Genomic DNA, 18,382 nt, shown 5'->3' on the forward strand with positions numbered 1-18,382 from the left:
GAGGGGGCCTGCGGAGTGAGACCAATTTGGAGGTGCTATTTTATGAGGCCCGCGCGTGTGAGAGAGAGAGGGGAGGGGAGGGATTAGGAAGCAGCAGCAGTGGGAATAGCTCAGTGAAAACATCAGGACCGGCAGCAGAGTGGAGAACGAGGGTTGAATTATAGATAGCGTTTCTGAGGAAAGAAGATTAAAGGAGAGGTTTTCTTTTTTTTGTTTTGCTTTTCCTTCTGGCTGCTAGTTTTAAGTAGGCCATGGGAGCCTGCGGTGGTTGGAAATTGCTGGGCGAGGGGGTAGGTGGGAGAGCACCCTCGGAGTTCTGGGCTCCCACACGCCCCTCTTGCTCCTCACATGGGACTCCAGGGGCCGGCTGCTCTCTGGGTGTTACTTTCACGTGTGTTTGCCTGTAACAGTGACTCCCAGATGTATAAGATTGGTTAGTACAAGTAAGTGGGAGACTAATGACCCTTTTTGTTTTCTCTCTTTTTGTGGTAGAGCCCTCGTTTCATTCCAGGATCTGCTCGTCGGCATCTTTGATCTATTTTTTATTCATCTGCCCCTTCCTTGTGTTCCTTCTGCTCGTCTCCGCCCTCTGCCTCTACTGGAAGGCCAGGAAGTTGTCAGCACTGAGGCGAACCGCCCAGAGGGAAAAGGCCCTCTGGATGGACTTGAAGGGAGCTGGCGATGGGCCCGCCACCACGAGGGAGGAGCAGGAGGAAGACAGTTGAATCCCCAGAGGCGCACAGCCTGTGAAGAGTGTGGGCTTGGCAGTGGGACTGAGCAGACCAGGGTGTGGCTGAGTCCTGGCTCTGCCCTTCTAGGTAGCTGTGGCCTGGGGTAAGGTACCCAGGAATCTGAGGAAACAGGTTCTCGAGCGTATATGTGGTGCCAGGCACTGTTACATGTTTGTGTGTGACCTCATCTACCTCTTGTATCCCCCCAACACCGAGGAGCTAGATGGCCTCAGTACCCCGTTTTCATTCACCACACCCCAAAGGTTCAGGTTCAATATCTGTGAGCCGAGGAGGCCTGCCCTCACACAGCCTCTGGGAGATGAAGGGAGATCCCACAGCCGAGCCCTGGGGGTGCTGCCCTCAGCTCTCCTCCCTCTTCCATCACTGGTTCCCTGGAAACACCAGCAGCGACCTGTCCCACTGGCTCCAGGGAATCCTTAGCCGCCAGGGGAGAGGTGTAGGAAAGGGATGGCAGCAAGGCGAAAGGAATTGGGGATATGCCCTTCTGTCCCAGGAAATCTGCCTCCAACAAGAGTGTGACTTCCTTCGAGGCAGAAATCTCATCTGTAAATGCCACTCAAGAGCTCTGCGTAGCAGGTGCGGCGTCATCAATATTGGTTCTTTGATGAAATGATAAGGCCTTTGGTAGCCTGAGTTTCTTTGTTTTTTCCCCTTTTCTCTATAAGACTTATTGAGTCATTGCTAAGGAAAAGCTTTTTTCTTTTTTTAATTTTGCGACAGTGCCTCAGTCAGCGCCCCCAAGGCCTCATAGCTCTCCTTTCTCCCCATCCCAAAGGCCTCTCTGGCTCCTGGCTCTCAGCCAATGCCTGATTTTCTTTAACCCGACAGCACTCTGGGGCTAGGGTAGTTATTTGGGGGAGGAGGGGTCCCTAGTGTCACCATCCCCTTCCACTCCAGCAGAGTGTGGAAGTTCAAGGGGGACAGCCAGTCAAGTCTGGTTCCTCAGGATCCCCTATTCTCAGCCAGGAAAAGTCTAGAGGATGATTGGGGGGAGAGGGGGTGTTCATGGTTTTAAGACTTTCAACAACTGTGCCCCAGGAGATGACAACTGTCCCCACTGGGCCTGAGGTCCCTTCCCTTTGTTTCAAAAGCTGCTCAGGCCAGAATTGAAAATCAATCCGTGTCACCTAACAGACTTGAGAAAACATCTACTTATTATCTAAGTGGCCGACAGCATTGCTTTAACACTCGGTAATTTGCATTTCCAAGGAGAGCCATTTATTTTTAATTATTTTATCAGGCACAGACGTCCTCTCCAAACATAATTAGTTCCTTTGCTGGGGGATTATCAGTGGCTATGAGAACTCCCACTGTAGACCTACTAGTTCCTTAACTTCACCTCCCTTTATGGCCTCCCTTGAAATACTCCAAATGTTTCCTTAGACACGTCAGCACAGTTTCTCTCTCTCAGGAAAGGGGGCATAGCTTTCAGAGAACAGAGCTCAAGTTCAGACTTCTTCGAAAACATGATTAATGCCTCCCCCTCCCAATTATTCCAGAAACGTCTATTTTCATTGGGATATTGAAGGGAAAGAGAGCAGAACTGAGCCCAGGCAGAGAATCGGTGGATTCTGGTGCCTCCCCTCCCTCCACCGCCTCTCTCCACCTGGATACTGCCTTTCAGCGCTTGGCTCAGATACCACCTTTTCATGTTTGACTACAGCACAGAGGTTGCCAGAGCAGACACTGGAATATCTAACTGCACTCCCCCACCACCCCCCAGCAGAGTCGGGGGATGATCATTTCCCAGTGAGCGCCCTGTGTCCGGCCCGGGATGGGTGTGAGGGATCCAGTGGGGACCAAGCTGGCACAGCCCCGCTCCCCTTGCTTATCACCTTGTCTGCTCTGGACACTCTGCTGTCACCGATGGGATGTGGAACATGTGGGATTTTCTAAGGAGCCACATTGCACTCTTTGGCTCATGGTGACGTTTCAGGCAACAAAAACCCCAGTCTTCTTTTTTTCCTTGTTGAACTTGTAGAATAAAATTTGTTTTCACCCATTTCCATAGGCATTTTACATGAAATCTCTACTCACCCCAATTGTGTACTTGTTCATCTTAGTTCTTAAAACTTAACGGAGAACGTCACCTTTCCTCATTGATTTAAACTTTTCCATTCTGGGTCACCACCTGGTTTTACTTTACTTGCTTGTGTTATAAAGTCTCCCTGGCAACCGGACAAACCTCTGCCTCAGGAGCTGGCTACCTACGCCCCACGGGCAAAATACAGCCCGCCCCTGTTTTTTAAATTACAATTTGTTGGAATACAGCCCCTTCCTTCCGTTTGCCCACATATTCTCTGTGGCCACTGTCATGACAAAATGGCGGAGTCAAGCAGTTGCCATGGAGACTGTAGGGCCCTCGCAAAGCCTGAGATGTTTGCTATCTGGCTCTTTATGGAGAATGTTTGACAACCCTGCTCTGTTTAAGTGGCTGGTGTTCTGTCTGTCTTCACCATGTGTTATGTTCCTGGGAAACTTGATTTGACTTGTTATATCTGTACCGGTTATAGATCTGATTAATTTAATAAAGAATCTAAGGCTTCCATATTGGTGTCTCGCCCAGCAGTTCTGAAGGTGGGATCCTCTCCACCGCACTCCTACTAGCGATGGAAAGTCCACACCATCCTGTTGAGTACTTTCTCTGTACAGGACGAGGTGACTCAGAGATGACTAAGGCAGGAACAGGCTCCTTTCATTATCTTCAGTCTATTGAGACATCTATAGGAACAATGGGTTTATGGCAGCAGATGAACGCAATGGTAGATTGAAGTCATGTGCCATAAGAACTCGTTACCATGGGACAGGAGTTCATCATCTCAGCGTTTCATGGCCTCCCCGTGTGAAAGGGATTCTTCTTCCCATCCTGTAGGTAAGAAGCTGAAATTCAGAGAGGTGGGGATTTGTCTAGGATCACCCAGCCATCTGCAGAAGAGTAAGAGCTGAAATTGAGGTTGGCTGGCAAGTCCTGGGCTCCTTCTGTAATAAGCGTGACAGGTGCTTGTTTTGTCACATGCTCTCAAAGTGCTGGTTTGTTCTAAAAAGGGGAAAAGGATTCAGACTGTAAGAGCAGGGGACCCCTTTGCACTCTGCCCTGATTCCCAGATTTCCATTCCACTCAATGCATGTTGATTCAATAGCTCCTCTGTGTTGCCTTATGATGGTGTTCAAATAGACACACAAGAGCATGTTTTTGTTACAATCTCCCATGAGTGAAGGCGGATGCTACAAGTTCTAAAGTCTGTCTTTAGGGAATCTTTGTGTTGTTTAATGGTCTGTCTCCAGCAGCTCTTTGTACCACCCTGCTGGTAGCAGGAAATGGTTTGAGGATCTTCTGTTCTCCATAGCCAAGGCATGACCAGCCCCATTAAAGGGCGCTGATGCAAAATGGTCTTTATTCCCTAAGTGTGGGCCAAGTACCTTCTAGCCATAAAAGTGACAAGTTGGGATGCTGTGTGCAAAAAGGCACCACTATTGAAGCAAAACATTGAGCAGTATCATAGGAGTCTGAAGTGGCTGGAGTTAGCGTCAATATTGAGTAAGGGTTACTGGCTCTGTCCAACATCAGCTCCCAACATATGTCTAAATTCCTCACCTGAAACATTTTCCCTGATGGAGAGAGGTATTCAGTGTAGTATTAAGTATGGCTCATTCAAATGCAGTAAACTGGGAGACTTCCACTTGGCTACTGTGACCTTTAGTAATCTTTCCACACAAAAAAACATAGTCAACATTTGAGCCCTCATAAGAAGTAAGCTGCAGTGAGATACAATTGAGGCTGCAACTGCTTCCTCTTAGGATCTTCTACTTTGACTTTTTGCTCCTTTTAAATGATGTGCCCCATGAGTACTTCAGTAACTTAATAGTCAGGAATGTGAGCTCTGGACTTAGATTCCTAGGTTCAAATCCTGACATCACTCATGGGCTGTGTAGTCTCTAGCAGTTAATTTCTCTTGGCCTCAATTCCCTCCTCCATAAAATGAGAATAATACCCATTACTTCAATAGGATTTGTTGTAAGGATTATATGAGATATTCATGTGAAGGAGAAGTCATAAATGTTAGAGATCATCATTGTTATGGACATCAATGACAAGCTGGCCGTTTGAATCCTTTTTACACCTGAGAAGGAAACCAGATAGCCGGTGCTTTACTACCTAATTCTTAACACAATAATGGAGAGAACAGGGCAAGATAATGAAATGCGAGCATGGGCTTGGCCACAAAATGGGGTCATTGCTTGGGTCCTCAGCCCAAAAGGCTAATTTAGAGAAAGAGAAGTGTAAAGTTTCAGAGAGAGTCAGAATATCAGGGCAGTGTGGACCGAGGAATATGTGGATAAAATTGTCTGAGCGCTTTACAGTTAAATGAGGATTCAAGAAAGTTTAAGCCAGGAGTTCCAAGTGAATATATGGGAATTAATGGGAAATGAAGCCACTAGAGGCTCCTATCCTGAGGTTCTTTATACCTGTATTAATTAGCTAATTCAATTTACATGTAGATTTGGGTACAAATAATTAGCTTGGGAATTTGTATTAGTCTGCTCAGACTGCCATAACAAAATGCCATCGACTGGGTGGGTTCAACAGCAGGAACTTATTTTCTCACGGCTCTGGAGACTGGGAAGTCCCAGATCAAGATGCCAACTGACTGACAAGGGCCCTCCTCCCAACTTATACACTGCCAACTTTTCAATGCGTCCTCACATGACAGAGAGAGAGAGAGAGAGAGAGAGAGAGAGAGAGAGAGAGAGAGAGAGACTCATGACCTTACCTAAGCTTAATTATCTCCCAAAGGCCCCATCTCCAAATACTATCACATTGGCAAGCAAAGTGTCAACATATGAATTTGGAAGAACAAAATTAATTCAGTCCATGGCACTTGGGGAGGGTACACAACTTAAAAGGAACACCATTCGAGTAAGCAGAATTCTTCCCCAATCTCCCCTCCTACTGAGCCATGTTCCAGCTCTCCCATCAGCAATGGGTGATTACTAAAGTGGCAGGAAGGGTGTCATCATGAGAAAAGTTGAAGGATGAAAAGGGATTGCTTAAACATACATGCAGGGCTCTGGGTGGGAACACAACGAACCTGGACCATGTGTCCTCCACAACCTTCACAAATGGCTGTTTTTGTCTCCTCTGGACCAAAGAGGAGGGAGGAGGGAGGTGTTATGGGGAAAGCAGGTGAAAAAGAGGAATTGGGGAAAAGGAATGAGCAATTAGCACATAAGAGTGAGAAAGCAGAAATACAAGCAGACATCCACAGAAAGAAGAACCTCACACCCCCTGCCCACCCAAGCTCTGCCCTTGGGCACAGATGGGTCTCTGATCCGTCCTCCCCCACCCCCTCCGCACCAGGCAACTTCTGAAGGAGGAAGCCTGCCTGCCCACAGGAAGAAGCCCTTCCTTCAGACACCAGGAGAGGCAGCAAGCTCCACAGCACTGGGGCAAGGCTTTGCTGTCTGGGACAGTAGGGGAAACACCTTAGGTTTGTCGGTTTCTTTCCTTTAAAAAATATATATATATATATATTTCTATTGATTTCAGAGAGGAAGAGAGAGATAGAAACATCAATGATGAGAGAGAATCATTGATCGGTTGCCTCCTGTATATCCCCCACTGGGGATCAAGTCTGCAGCTCAGGCATGTGCCCTGACCAGGAGTCAAATCGTCATCTCCTGGTTCATCGGTAGACGTTCAACCACTGAGGCACGCCGGCCGGGCTGGTCTGTCAGTTTCTGCTTAGAGTAAGGTGGAAGTTCAGTCCAGGGGGGGAGGGTGAGAAAGTACTGAAGAGGAACTGAAGAGCGAGGAAGAGCTAGACCTTTTGAAGGGGCTGCCCTGGGCTGCCCAGGAAGGCTGCCTCAGATCTTCATCAAAAGAGTTATTAACTCTTCCTCTTCTCATCGTTGGACTGAAGTAAATCCCTCACTTAGCCTTCTTTCAAATGCATGCAGACCTTGAGAGAGGACCAAGAGGGAGAGGAAGGAGGGGCTGATTAGCGAAGAAGTGAGAAGTGACAGGTGTTGTGAGGCCAATTGACAGGACAGGAGATGGTGTGACTGAATGAGTGTAAGGTGACAGCCATTGTCCCGAAGAGCCACATCCCCCTGTGGCTTCTACTCTGCGTTGTGTCCTGTTTACCAAGAAAAAAATCACCCAGATTAACCTCACTTCCTTTTCTGCTGTGCTTTGCAGGCTGATAAGTCCAGGGCTAGCTATATAGAGCTATGCAGGAGCTGCAGCGAGGTGCTTGAACCAGAAGGAACAAGTGGCATTTATGGGACTCCGTGCCCGACTAAATGACCGTACCCAAAGCGTGATGACTAAGGCGTCATGTTTACCTGGAGATCTCTCCAGGTTGTGCTCAAGTGCCTGCTCAGCATTTTCACTGGCAACTTGAAGGCAAAGGGAGCAGCTTGTCAAGTGTTCAGTTGACACAGAGTCAGGAGATGGCACTACTAAGTCAGCTGACGGGAGTGGACAGGTTAGAATGATGGATAGAAACTAATGAGATGAAGAGAGAACCCCTAGTTAAGTTCAGGCAATTAGATGCACCAGGTAAGGGAGAGTTGAGTTCACATGCGAAAAAAAGAAATAGGTGATTTTGGTTGATTGCACACTTGATAAAAATTACTAACTAGCAGGACATGTTTGCAGCTTTAAGTTGCTTATATAGAGTGGGCAATACATTAAAAAAAAATCATGACAGCAACACATGTGAGTTTTAGAAATTAAAACCACACCCAAGAGGAATGAAAACAAATGCCCATAGAAAGATGTGTGCATCAATGTTCATAACATTATTCCTCATCACCCCAGAGGGAAATCAACCCAAATATCCATCAACTGGTGAATGAATATCATGGAATACTGTTTAGCAATAAAAAGGAGTGAAGTACAGATACATGCTATATAACACGATGAACCTCAAAAGCATTATGCTGAGTGAAAGAATACGAGGCAATAGACTACATATTGTGCGACTCCATTTATATGAAATGCTTAAAAATGTTTAAAGGCAAATTTCTAAAGACAGAAAGCAGATCGGTGGTTGCCTTGTCCTGAGACTGTTATTAGGGATACAATTTTAACAGCACTGAAATTCATACAAAATATGGGTACGACTAAAGAATTTGTAAAGTCTCCTGTGTTTTCAAATTATAACCAGAGTCGTTCCTACTATAATGGCAACCTGACTGTGCCTGTGTTAAAGGACAAATTGAAAATGGTCGTTTTTATGAAAGGCACACAATGAAATGAAATTGAATTAGCATTACTTATTGTTAAGCCAAAAGAATAGAGCCTCAGAAGAGGAGGGCCTTCGGATTGGTTTTTATGTTAATATGCTGCTACCTAGTGATCATTTAGAAAATGGCAGGACTCGGCTTTGTTTTTGTTTTTTTTCCCCCAGCCATGTCTGTATACCACAAATATCTGAATGCTTGGCTATGGGGTTGGTGAAATATTTGCGTGAATCAGTGAATAATTTATGCTTCACAAAAATACTATAGTGGCAAGAACTGGATTGGGAATCTCGAAAAATGACTTCCAGTCCCCATCTGCTGGTGTCAGCTTTGAGACTTTGAGCCGGGAGAAGATTAATCTGATTCCAAAATTCAAGGAGAAGCTCTGTAAGGCAGTGGTTAGGAGCAGGGCCTTGGGGCAAGCTCCTAAGGACTCTAAACTTTGAAATCTTATGCTTTAAAATGGGGATAAAAGAATACCCACTTCCAGGGTAGTTATGAGAACTAAGAATGCATGTAAAAACACTTAAAATACACCTCAGAAAAAGTAAGGCTGGCTCTGGCCGGTGTGGCTCAGTTGGTTGGAGTGTTGTCCTGTACATCTAAAAGTCTCAGGTTCAATTTCTGGTCAGGGCATATACCTAGGTTGCAGGTTCGATCCCTGGTTGGGGAGCTTACAAGAGGCAACTGATCAATGTTTCTCTTTCACATCCATGTTTTTTTTCTCTCTCTCCTTTCCTCTCTATCTCTCAAATCAATAAAAACATATGCTTGAGTGAGGATTTTAAAAAAGTAGGCTCTAGTGCTATTTCCCTATAGTAATAATTTGCATCATAATTGTGACCCTCTCCCACCCCATCCCAAAACAATGAGCAAAACCCAGAGGGATATACATTCAGAAAACTAAATATATTTTGGTTTACCAATTAATTGGAAAACACATTTGAATAATTTAATTTTAAAATAAGTAAGGATTTCATAGAAGTTGGAATTTTACAAATAACTTAAAACCTGGCATTGCTGATCATTTTTAAATCATACAGATAGTGACAGGGATGTCAAGGGGCGGCTGTTCTAGCTGAGCCTCTTACCACTGGTATCTTCTAGATGTCCCGCGTGTTTATATATGCCAGCCAGCACAACGCTGACCAGAGAAAATACGTTCCTTCTATGTCCCCACGAATTACAATGCATGTTTGAACCACTCTGGATTTCATTTCACACATTGGAGAACCAGTCTGCTTAAGGAGCTACATTGTCTGAAACGGAACAGTTTCTACTAGTTAACTTCTTCACCATTTTATTTCCTTAAGATGTCAAAATAGCTTAGATAATTAACCTTAGCTCTTATTTTCCATGCTGACTTTCTGACATTGCTTATACCTTATATCTTTTGTTTCTTTGTTTTGTACTGCTTCTATTGAGGGATAACTTAGACACCACAGAATTCACCTAAACTATGCAATTCCAAGTCTTAATAAATTTATATAGTTGTGCAGCCATTACCACAATCCAGTTTTGGAGCAAACCCATCACATATTTTGTGTTTGACTAGCCCCATATGGAAATAATTTATTGGATCATTAACCTGTGTATTTAAGCCATCTAGCTCTAGGACCTAGCCTAGGCATTCCTTTTGAGTAAATTGATCTCTAAAGAAAAACCAAATCAAGATCTCAATTTGACTCAAAATAGAGGTCTGTAAAGCACATTCTTCAATGGTTTCTCCACAGGTCTGCAAGCTATTTAAGGACATAAGTTAAAAATGTGAATAAAGAGTCAGAGTTAATGCACATACCCTACTGTACGTGTACATATTGAAAAGTGTGTATTGTATAATTCATTATAGTTTATGCTGTTATTATGGCCACCCTTCACCCAGTGGCAAACTTGTTTTTTCACTCTTATGAATTTGATTAGGTAGGATAAACTATCCAGAGCCTAACCATTTTTCCCTTTATTTTTATTGTTGACGTTATTACAGATGCCTAGCATATCACATATTTATGAAAGAAATATCCCCCCTTTCTGTGATCTGGCTGTGCACACTTTCATGGAGTTGGACCTGAGATATATTGGCTGGGATACTTCCAAAGGAAGAGCTTCTTCCCGAATGGGATATTTAAAGAGGCCCCGATTTTGTCTTGTTTCAAAAGGATATTATTCAAAAACTGATTAAATTACCATGCCCCTCTTCCTGCAAATCCAGTGTTTATGGTCTGTTTCTCCCAATACAACGTCTATTAAATGTATGTACCTAAAAATGTCTCCGTGCAAGAATTATAATCTGGGAATGATGAAAATGCCTCTATTTATTTATTTGGTTTTGCTTTGTCTTTAAATTTATCTATAGGCATTTCAGAGGGATAGTTATATACAAACTAACTCCACTTTGGTTCCAGGGACATCTTTATCTAGCCCTGCAGTTTACTGCTAATTCCACTCATCTTCACATTTAAATACTATTTTATATTATTATTTAAGTGTTCAGTCTCTACCAAATATTGAGTAAGCCTTTCGTATTTAGTTGTTAGAAACTTTGTGTGAATAAATAAATTCTATATTTCTCAAGCGCCTAGTCCACACCGGACACACAAAAAGCTATTTAATATGTACTTGTTTAATTAATAAATGATACCTCAGGTTTGCTTTTCCTCTTCCAGACCCCCATGACATTTACATTTATCAGATAGCCCAGGCTTCCTAGACATTGCAGCTTTTCTGTCCTGCTGTCCCCACTAAGTACAGCAGCACATGCCATACCATATGTCTGGCCATATGGCCCTCAATAGCTGTAATACGAAACCATCTCCATTGCAATAAGTCTGATTTCTATTCCTCCATTTAAATACACACACACACACACACACACACACACACACTAGAGGCCTGGTGCACAAAATTCATGCATGGGGGGGGGTATCCCTCAGCCCAGCCTGCACCCTCTCCAATCTGGGAATCTGGGACCACTGGCTCCTAACTGCTCACCTGCCTGCCTGCCTGCCTGATCGCCCCTTACTGCCTCTGCCTGCCGGCCTGATCACCCTTACCTTGCCCCCCTGCTGGCCTGATCAACCCTAACCACCTCTGCCTTAGCTCCCAGCCTAAGCCGCAGTCTGGCTTCTCTCTGTGGGAGGTGACCTAGCGGATCAGGGGAAGGTGCCACCTCCATTACCCTGCTGCTGCTGCCACTGCCAGCCTGAGCCTGGGCCCTTCGCAGCCGCTGTGGCTTTGTCCGGAAGGTCATCTGCTCTAATTAGCATATTACCCTTTTATTAGTATAGATTTTTAAAATTGATTTCAGAGAGCAAAGGAGAGGGAGACAGAAACATCAATGATGAGAGAATCATCCATCGGTTGCCTCCTGCACACCCCCTACTGGGATGGAGCATGTGCCCTTGACCATTGACCGGAATCAAACCTGGGACTCTTCAGTCAGCAGGCCGAGGCTCTATCCACTGAGCCAAACCGGCTAGGGCTATTCCTCCCTTTTTAATGGATAACTTGGACTGCACTTTCAAATACAGTCCCCTTTCATTTAATTTCACCCTCGATTTTTAATATTATCAGAGCATACTAGTAGAAAAAAGTTTGACAGTAAGTACAAAGTCAAGTTCCCCTTCACCCCAACACTACCAGCGTCTAGAGAACATTCTGTACACACAGGGGGCAGCTGCGCGGTCCCCTGGGCACCTGCCCGTAATTCGCTGATTCTATGACCTTGGGGGAGTCACTTTAACCCCTACGAGTCTCGGGGGTCCCTCCATAAAATGCTGCCCATCTCTCCAGGTTGCAGAGTCTAGAGAGACATGCGTGTGTAGGCACTCTGTGGGGTCTTAAGCGCTACACAAATTTAAAAGACCGTTGTGGGGTCCTTTATGCCTGTCCTGGGGCAGACCTGTCAGTTCACCACGCAGCTGTAAAGGACGCCCCCGATCACCTCTCACCCGCACCCCATCTTGCCCCCGCCGCTCCAGCACCACAAGTTCTGCGGCTCCTCCTGCGGAGGCCGCTCCTCCAGGCCTGTCCTCCCCAGTGACCGTGACCGAGCACCGCGACAGAGCGCCCGGCCCCGGCCCGGGGAGACCCGGGAAGCTCGCGGCGTTCTCGGCCATCGGAAGGAGCGAGCCTTCCTCGCAGCGCTCCTCCCTGCAGTTTGTAAACCCGTGTTTCCTCTAGGGCCGCCCCCTAGGGTCTTAAATGGAAACCCGAGTCGCCCCCGGTCTCAGTCCAGCCCTTAGCTCCCCGAGTTCCTGCCAAGCGAAACTCACCACCCGACCTCTAGTCTAAACCACCCTCCAGCCCTAGCCACGCCCCCCAGCCAAATGCCCCGCCCTCACGCCTCAGCCTCAGATTTGATTTCTGCGCGCGCCAAGTCTCGGTGTAGCTATGATTGGTTGGAGGTGAGCGAATCTCCAGTATAATTGGCTGGTAATAGCGAGAGGGTGGGGCTAATGCCACGGCAGGAATTATGGGGGGGATTTAAGACTGATGATTGGTTCTGGAGGACCGACTGAAAAGCGGAAGCAGGTGTGGGGGCGGGACTTCGTGGGAGAGGCCGGAAAGAACGTGATGGAATTAGTTAGGTGTCCCGAGCATGGTGAGGGGCCAGGGTCCTAGGGGCGCCCCCCCGGGGTCGGTCCATCTGTCATGGCGTAATTGTTGTCGACCTTCTCTCCTCAGGGACTTCCTGCTTTCTGAAGACCGGCGTTCGCGATGGCCCGAATAAAGGGAAGAGCTTCTACGTGTGCCGGGCGGACGCTTGCAACTTTGTGCAGGCCACCGAGTAGGTCCCGACTCCCCGTGACCTCGCGGGGCCTCCCGGGAGGAGCTGCCGGCTCTCGGCGCCCGGCGTCAGAGGGTGCAGGAGCGGTGGGGCCCCTGGTCTACGGAGCCAGGGCCCTTGAAGTAGTTGGTAATCCCAGGACCGCAGGGCGTGTTGGGGAAAACGCTCCGCTCCTGCCTGCTGTGTGACCCGAGCCTGGTTGCTTACCCTCTCTGGGTCCCCAAGAGCTGTGTAAGGGGGAATAGGCTACCTCTAATCCTTCTGGTCCTTTCCAGCTCTGGGTTTCTATTTATTTGTGGGGCCTAGGCAACTTGGACATTCCCCTCCTCCGCCCCATTTAACTGAGGACCTACAGGCATAGTAGGAAGGAGTTGGGCCTTGTTTTGAATTAGTTTCAGGCTGAACTGGTTTTTAAGTGTTTGAGGTTAAAACACCCCGATGGCCCCCATCTACAAACAGGATTCTCTGCAATTAAGTGGTGATAATGATAATCCAAAGAAACGAGTTACTTCAGGGGTTAATGCTGAAAGGAAATCAGATACCTGATTTCAACACTCTATAGTTTTACAAAATGGAAAGCTGAGACCCAGCAATATTAAGTATCTTTTTTTAAAGTGAGAAAAATTAATACTATTCTCAGAGTGTTCATGTTTTGTAGTGCCAGCTGTCCACAGTCTCTAGAGGACTTGAAAGCGATCACATCATTAAACATGTTTTCCTTCTCTCTACTGGACTTGATAAAGAAAAATAACTTTTCTCTATACCATGTAAAGCACATAATGGATATCAACTAGAAAATAAAGTATTTTTCCAACATGTGATGTTAACTTTTCCGAGAAAATATTCTTTTACTGGTAGCCCTCTACTAAGGTTTTTAATTGAAAGAAATTACTGGGATCCACTTTCATTAAATACAAAATGATTTTGAGTAAAACTCAAATCTTGAGATAGAAGGCACCAACCAAAAATAAGCTATCAACAGCATATTATGTTAGGGTTTGCTACTTATTTCTAGTTTCTATACTGAGCTTCTTAGGTTCTGTATCTAGCTCAAGTTTCATGAAACATGAAAGCATGTTCATATTAGTAGTAATTAAGCATTAATGGTAGCATAAGACTTGGTTTTACATTAAAAAGAAGATACCCTTATATAGAGTGCCATTTATACAAACGTACTGCTATACAAACTATAATAATAAAAGTGTAATATGCTAATTAGACTAGACGTCCTTTCGGACAACCTTCCAGACGAAGCCGGGGCTGTGAGGGAAGCCCGGGGCCTGGGTGCCAGAGGGAAGCCGGTGCCTGCAGCTGGGGGAAGGAAGGCTTACTCTTGCACAAAGTTTGTGCATCGGGCCTCTAGTACAATAATATTTGACTTGAAGACAATAATTTGATCTATTTGGAATATGTCTGGTAACCAGAATATAAGCAAAATAAAAAGTGTTGCAGGTCATAGGAAAGGAAAGTACTTCACTTAAACCACTTTACTCTCAAATGTCAAATTTTCTCATACTAAGAAGTTGGAGGATAGGATTTAAGTTTATGGCCAAGCATGAACAAATTAGGGTGTGTTGCTACAGTAGGTATATGAACAACACTAAGTGACAGCAAACAGGTTATGAAAGGAAAAAGGAGGATGGAAGAACCTGGGGAAAATTCCCAGCCAGTCTTAGATACTTCAGGCATTCCTGGGGTCTTACAATGTAAAGGTCATGGACCACAGTATATTTTAAAACTTGAGTCATCAGGAAAGAGAGAGTATTGTCACGCATTATTTGGGGGGTGGGAAAGAGGAAAGCAGTGGGCGCTTTCCCCAGAGGAGTGCATGTACACATGAAATGTCTGGGGTTTACAAACTCAGTGGAGGTCATGCCTGGACTCTTACAGTTTGGATTTAATTGAAGGATGTTTGCTTCTGTTCTTTGCCTTCTAAAACAAAATTTCTATTTTTTACCCCCTCTAGCCTTCCTGTTTCTCATTGTTTATTGCATGAGGGATTTGTGGTAGAACTTCAGGGCTTACTGCCACCCCAGGGCACGAAAGAATATAGGTAAGTGTCCAAAAGGAACATCTAAGTACATTTTCTTTTCTTTCTTTTTTTTTCTTTCCTTGCCTGGAAGAGTTAGAGCCAGGTATGTTTTCCTAGGATTCTTTAATACTCCTTATTTAAAAAAAACAAGAACACAGCAGTATTTTTACATGTATTGAATATCGTCTGAGCTGTCACTCCCTCACTGCTGAGCAAAATTTCAGGATTAAACTGCTCCACCTTTGTCCCCATTCAGCGCTCAAGTAGCCAGTAACACCAGCCCACCAATGGTCATTAACTTGTCAACTTTCTCATTCTGGTAATAGAATGAGGTAATGTGTAAAAATGTCTAACATATGTTAAGTACTCTGTGAATGTTAGTTGCCCTTTTTATGGGAACTCAGAAGTGCAGGAAAGTCTATTTAGATGTTAGATGATATTTCTTATGAGAATTGAAAGATAAGTAGGAATTCACAAGGAGCAAGAGAGGGGTCATATTTAACTGATTAATACTCTACATTAGGGTACAGAGGCACGAAGTAACAGAATTACATGCATTTGGTTCAGTAATAGTTTAGCACATGTTTGAGTAGAGACTTCAGAAGATAAGGCTGGCCAGGAAGGCAGGGGCCAGGTGTGATGGTCTTTATATGATATTCTGTGCAGTTTGGAATTTATATATTCTAGATTGATTTCCCCCAACTCCCCCATCCCCAAAAAAAGAGGCATTCAAGGGCCATCTTCACAATTTTTACATACCTGAATACTGCCTGTTTTACTGTTTTTCTTAATTGAGCTATACATGCAATAAGATGCATAGATCTTAAAAGTCTTCAACTGGTTGAGTTTTGGGAGAAGTATACTAGTATACCCATCCTTATGACCAAGACCCCAGTCAAAATATAGAATGTTTCTATTGCCTAATTAAGTGCTATTAGACCCGCTTCTAGTTAATCTCCTCATCCACCATAGGCAACCACTATTTTGATTCATAATATATACATTTTTTTTTGTTTGACTTTTATGTAGCAGTATCTGTGAAATTCTCCATCTGGTTTTGTGTATCAGTAATTCATTCATTGTTATTGCTGAGTTGAATTCTATTTTATGAATTCCACAGTTTGTTTCATGTGCTCATTTGCCATCTGTATATCTTTGATGAACTATGTGTTTAAATTTTTTGCCCATTTTTTAAATTGAAATTTTTATATAATTGTAGATTCACTTGCAGTTATGACAATACAGAGAGATCCCTGTAGACTTTACCTAATGGTAACATTTTGCAAAATTTAGTATAATATCACAGCTAGAATATTGATATCGATACAATTCATTGATCTTATTTGTAAAGATAGTTTTACTTATACAAATTTGTGTGTGTGTGTGTGTGTGTGTGTGTATATATATATATATATATATATATATATATATACACACACACTAGAGGCCCAGTACACGAAATTTGTGTGCGGTGGTGGGGGGGGTGCTCCCTCAATCCGGCCTGCGCCCTCCAATCCGGGACCCCTCAGGGGATGTCCGACTGCCTCTCGCAATCTGAGACCACTGGCTCCTAATTGCTCGCCTGCCTGCCTGCCTGCCTGATCGCCCCTAACCGCCTCTGCCTCGCCCCGCACCCGGACCCAGGATTCCCTCCTCTGGCCGGTTGCAGGCACCCAGGACCTGGGCTGGCTTTGCCCGGACTGGCCACAGCCACAGGGGACTGTGGGCAAGCGGCTTCGCCTGGGCTGCAGCTGTAGGCGCCCAGGATCACGGGGCGGGTGGCTTGTCCCTCTCCCGGGCTGCAGCCCCAGCTGCTGGCACCTGGGACCGCAGGGTGGGCGGCTTGTCCCTTTCCTGGGCCACAGCCCCAGCCGCTGGCACCCAGGACTGCGGGGTGTGCAGCTTGTCCCTCTCCCGGGCCGCAGGCGCAAGCACAGCCACTGGCACCTGGGACTGCGGGGCGGGCAGCTTGTCCCTCTCCCAGGCTGCAGCCTGGCTGGTCCCCATTCCTCTCTCCCCAGTGTAGAGTGTCTGAGCCGTTACTGCGTGATGGTGTGAGGGTGTGATGACCAATTGCATATTAGCTCTTTATTTTATACACACACACACACACACACACACACACACACACACACACATTTAGTTCTATACAGTTTTTTCATGTGTAGTTTTGTGTATTCACCACGACAGTCAAAATATTGAACAGTTCGATCACCATAGGAACCTTCCTGTTGCCCTTGTATAACCATACCCACTTCACTCCTACTCCCCCCTCACTCCTGGCAGCCATGAATCTGATCTCCATTTAAAAAATATTACATTAATGCAATTATACAGTATGACCTGGGACCTTTCAGTCCACAGGCCGATACTCTATCCACTGAACCAAACCGGAGTTTTTTTGTCTTTTAAATATTGTGCTGTCTTTTATTATTGAGTTGGAGTTCTTTATATATTCTCTATACAAGTCTTTTGGCAGATGTACACATTCTGAATATTTTCTTCTGTTTGTGATTTTCATTTTCTTAACTGTTTTGAAAAGCAGAACTTTTTCATTTTTATAAAGTTCAGTTTATTACATTTTAATGGCTTGTGCTTTTTGTCTTCTCTGTAAGAAATCTTTGCCTTCCCAACATCATACATTACTCCAGTGGTTTCTTGTAGAAGTTTTATAGTTTTGCTTATGGCTTTGTTTATTTGTTTGTTTACTCTATGGTTGACCTCAAATTAATTTTGAATATCTTATGCGATAGGAGGAAAAGTTTATTTTTCCATGTAATATCAGATGAATGCTATGCAATTGTTTCTGCGCTGTTTTTTGAAGACATTCTTTTCTCCATGGAAATGCTTATTAAAAAATCAGTTGAGCCCTAACTGGTTTGGCTCAGTGGATAGAGCATCGGCCTGCGGACTAAAGGTTCCTTCCTGGGTTCGATTCCAGTCAGGGGCATGCTCGGTTGTGGGCTTGATCCCCAGGAGGGGGTGTGCACGAGGCAGCCAATCAATGATTCTCCCTCATCATTGATGTTTCTATCTCTTTCTCCCTCTCCCTTCCTCTCTGAAATGAATAAAAATATATTTTTAAATATATTTTTTAAAAATTAGGTGACCATTTGTGGGCTATTTCTGGACTTACTAATCTGTTCCACTGATGCCTTAGTCTGTCCTTACACAATCAGATAAGGTAGTGTGTGTCTTCCAACTTTATTTTTCAAAACTGGCTATTCTGGGTCTTTTGTATTTCCATATATAACACAGAATCAACTTTTAAAATTTCCTCAGGAAGTACTGTTGGGATTACACTGAATCTATATGGATCATTTGCAGGAGAACTGACAATAATATTGATTTTCCAATCCATGAGCATGGTCTATTTATTTATGACTTTAAAATTTCTTTTTAGTATTGTTGAATAGTTTTCATTATGGAGTTCTGTACCCTTTTTGCTAATTTTAGTCCTCAGTGTTTATGGTTTTTGATGTGGTTGTAAATGGAATTTTTAAAAATTTCACATCTCGATTGTTTTCTCTGATATAGTGGGGCTGGTACGCTTCTAGAAACCAT

The 18,382-nt window shown here is 44.6% G+C and overlaps 2 protein-coding genes across 2 annotated transcripts in view; both read left to right on the top strand.

The window, feature by feature from the left end:
- Positions 1 to 725, top strand: part of CD101 (CD101 molecule) — a gene marked incomplete at its 3' end in the record, with an annotated part of 32,297 nt that extends 31,572 nt beyond the window's left edge. Inside the window, exon 9 of the mRNA XM_079760315.1 lies at positions 493 to 725. Coding sequence (XP_079616441.1) covers positions 493 to 725 — 233 coding nt within the window. The remainder of the gene's footprint in view (positions 1 to 492) is intronic.
- Positions 726 to 12,527: 11,802 nt separating this feature from the next.
- Positions 12,528 to 18,382, top strand: part of TTF2 (transcription termination factor 2) — a 35,198-nt gene continuing 29,343 nt past the window's right edge. Inside the window, exons 1-3 of the mRNA XM_079760611.1 lie at positions 12,528 to 12,600; positions 12,684 to 12,786; positions 14,753 to 14,839. Coding sequence (XP_079616737.1) covers positions 12,573 to 12,600; positions 12,684 to 12,786; positions 14,753 to 14,839 — 218 coding nt within the window. The 5' untranslated portion in view covers positions 12,528 to 12,572. The remainder of the gene's footprint in view (positions 12,601 to 12,683; positions 12,787 to 14,752; positions 14,840 to 18,382) is intronic.

This window comes from Cnephaeus nilssonii (assembly GCF_951640355.1).
Source record: "Cnephaeus nilssonii genome assembly, chromosome: 21".
NCBI classification, from domain to species: domain Eukaryota; kingdom Metazoa; phylum Chordata; class Mammalia; order Chiroptera; family Vespertilionidae; genus Cnephaeus; species Cnephaeus nilssonii.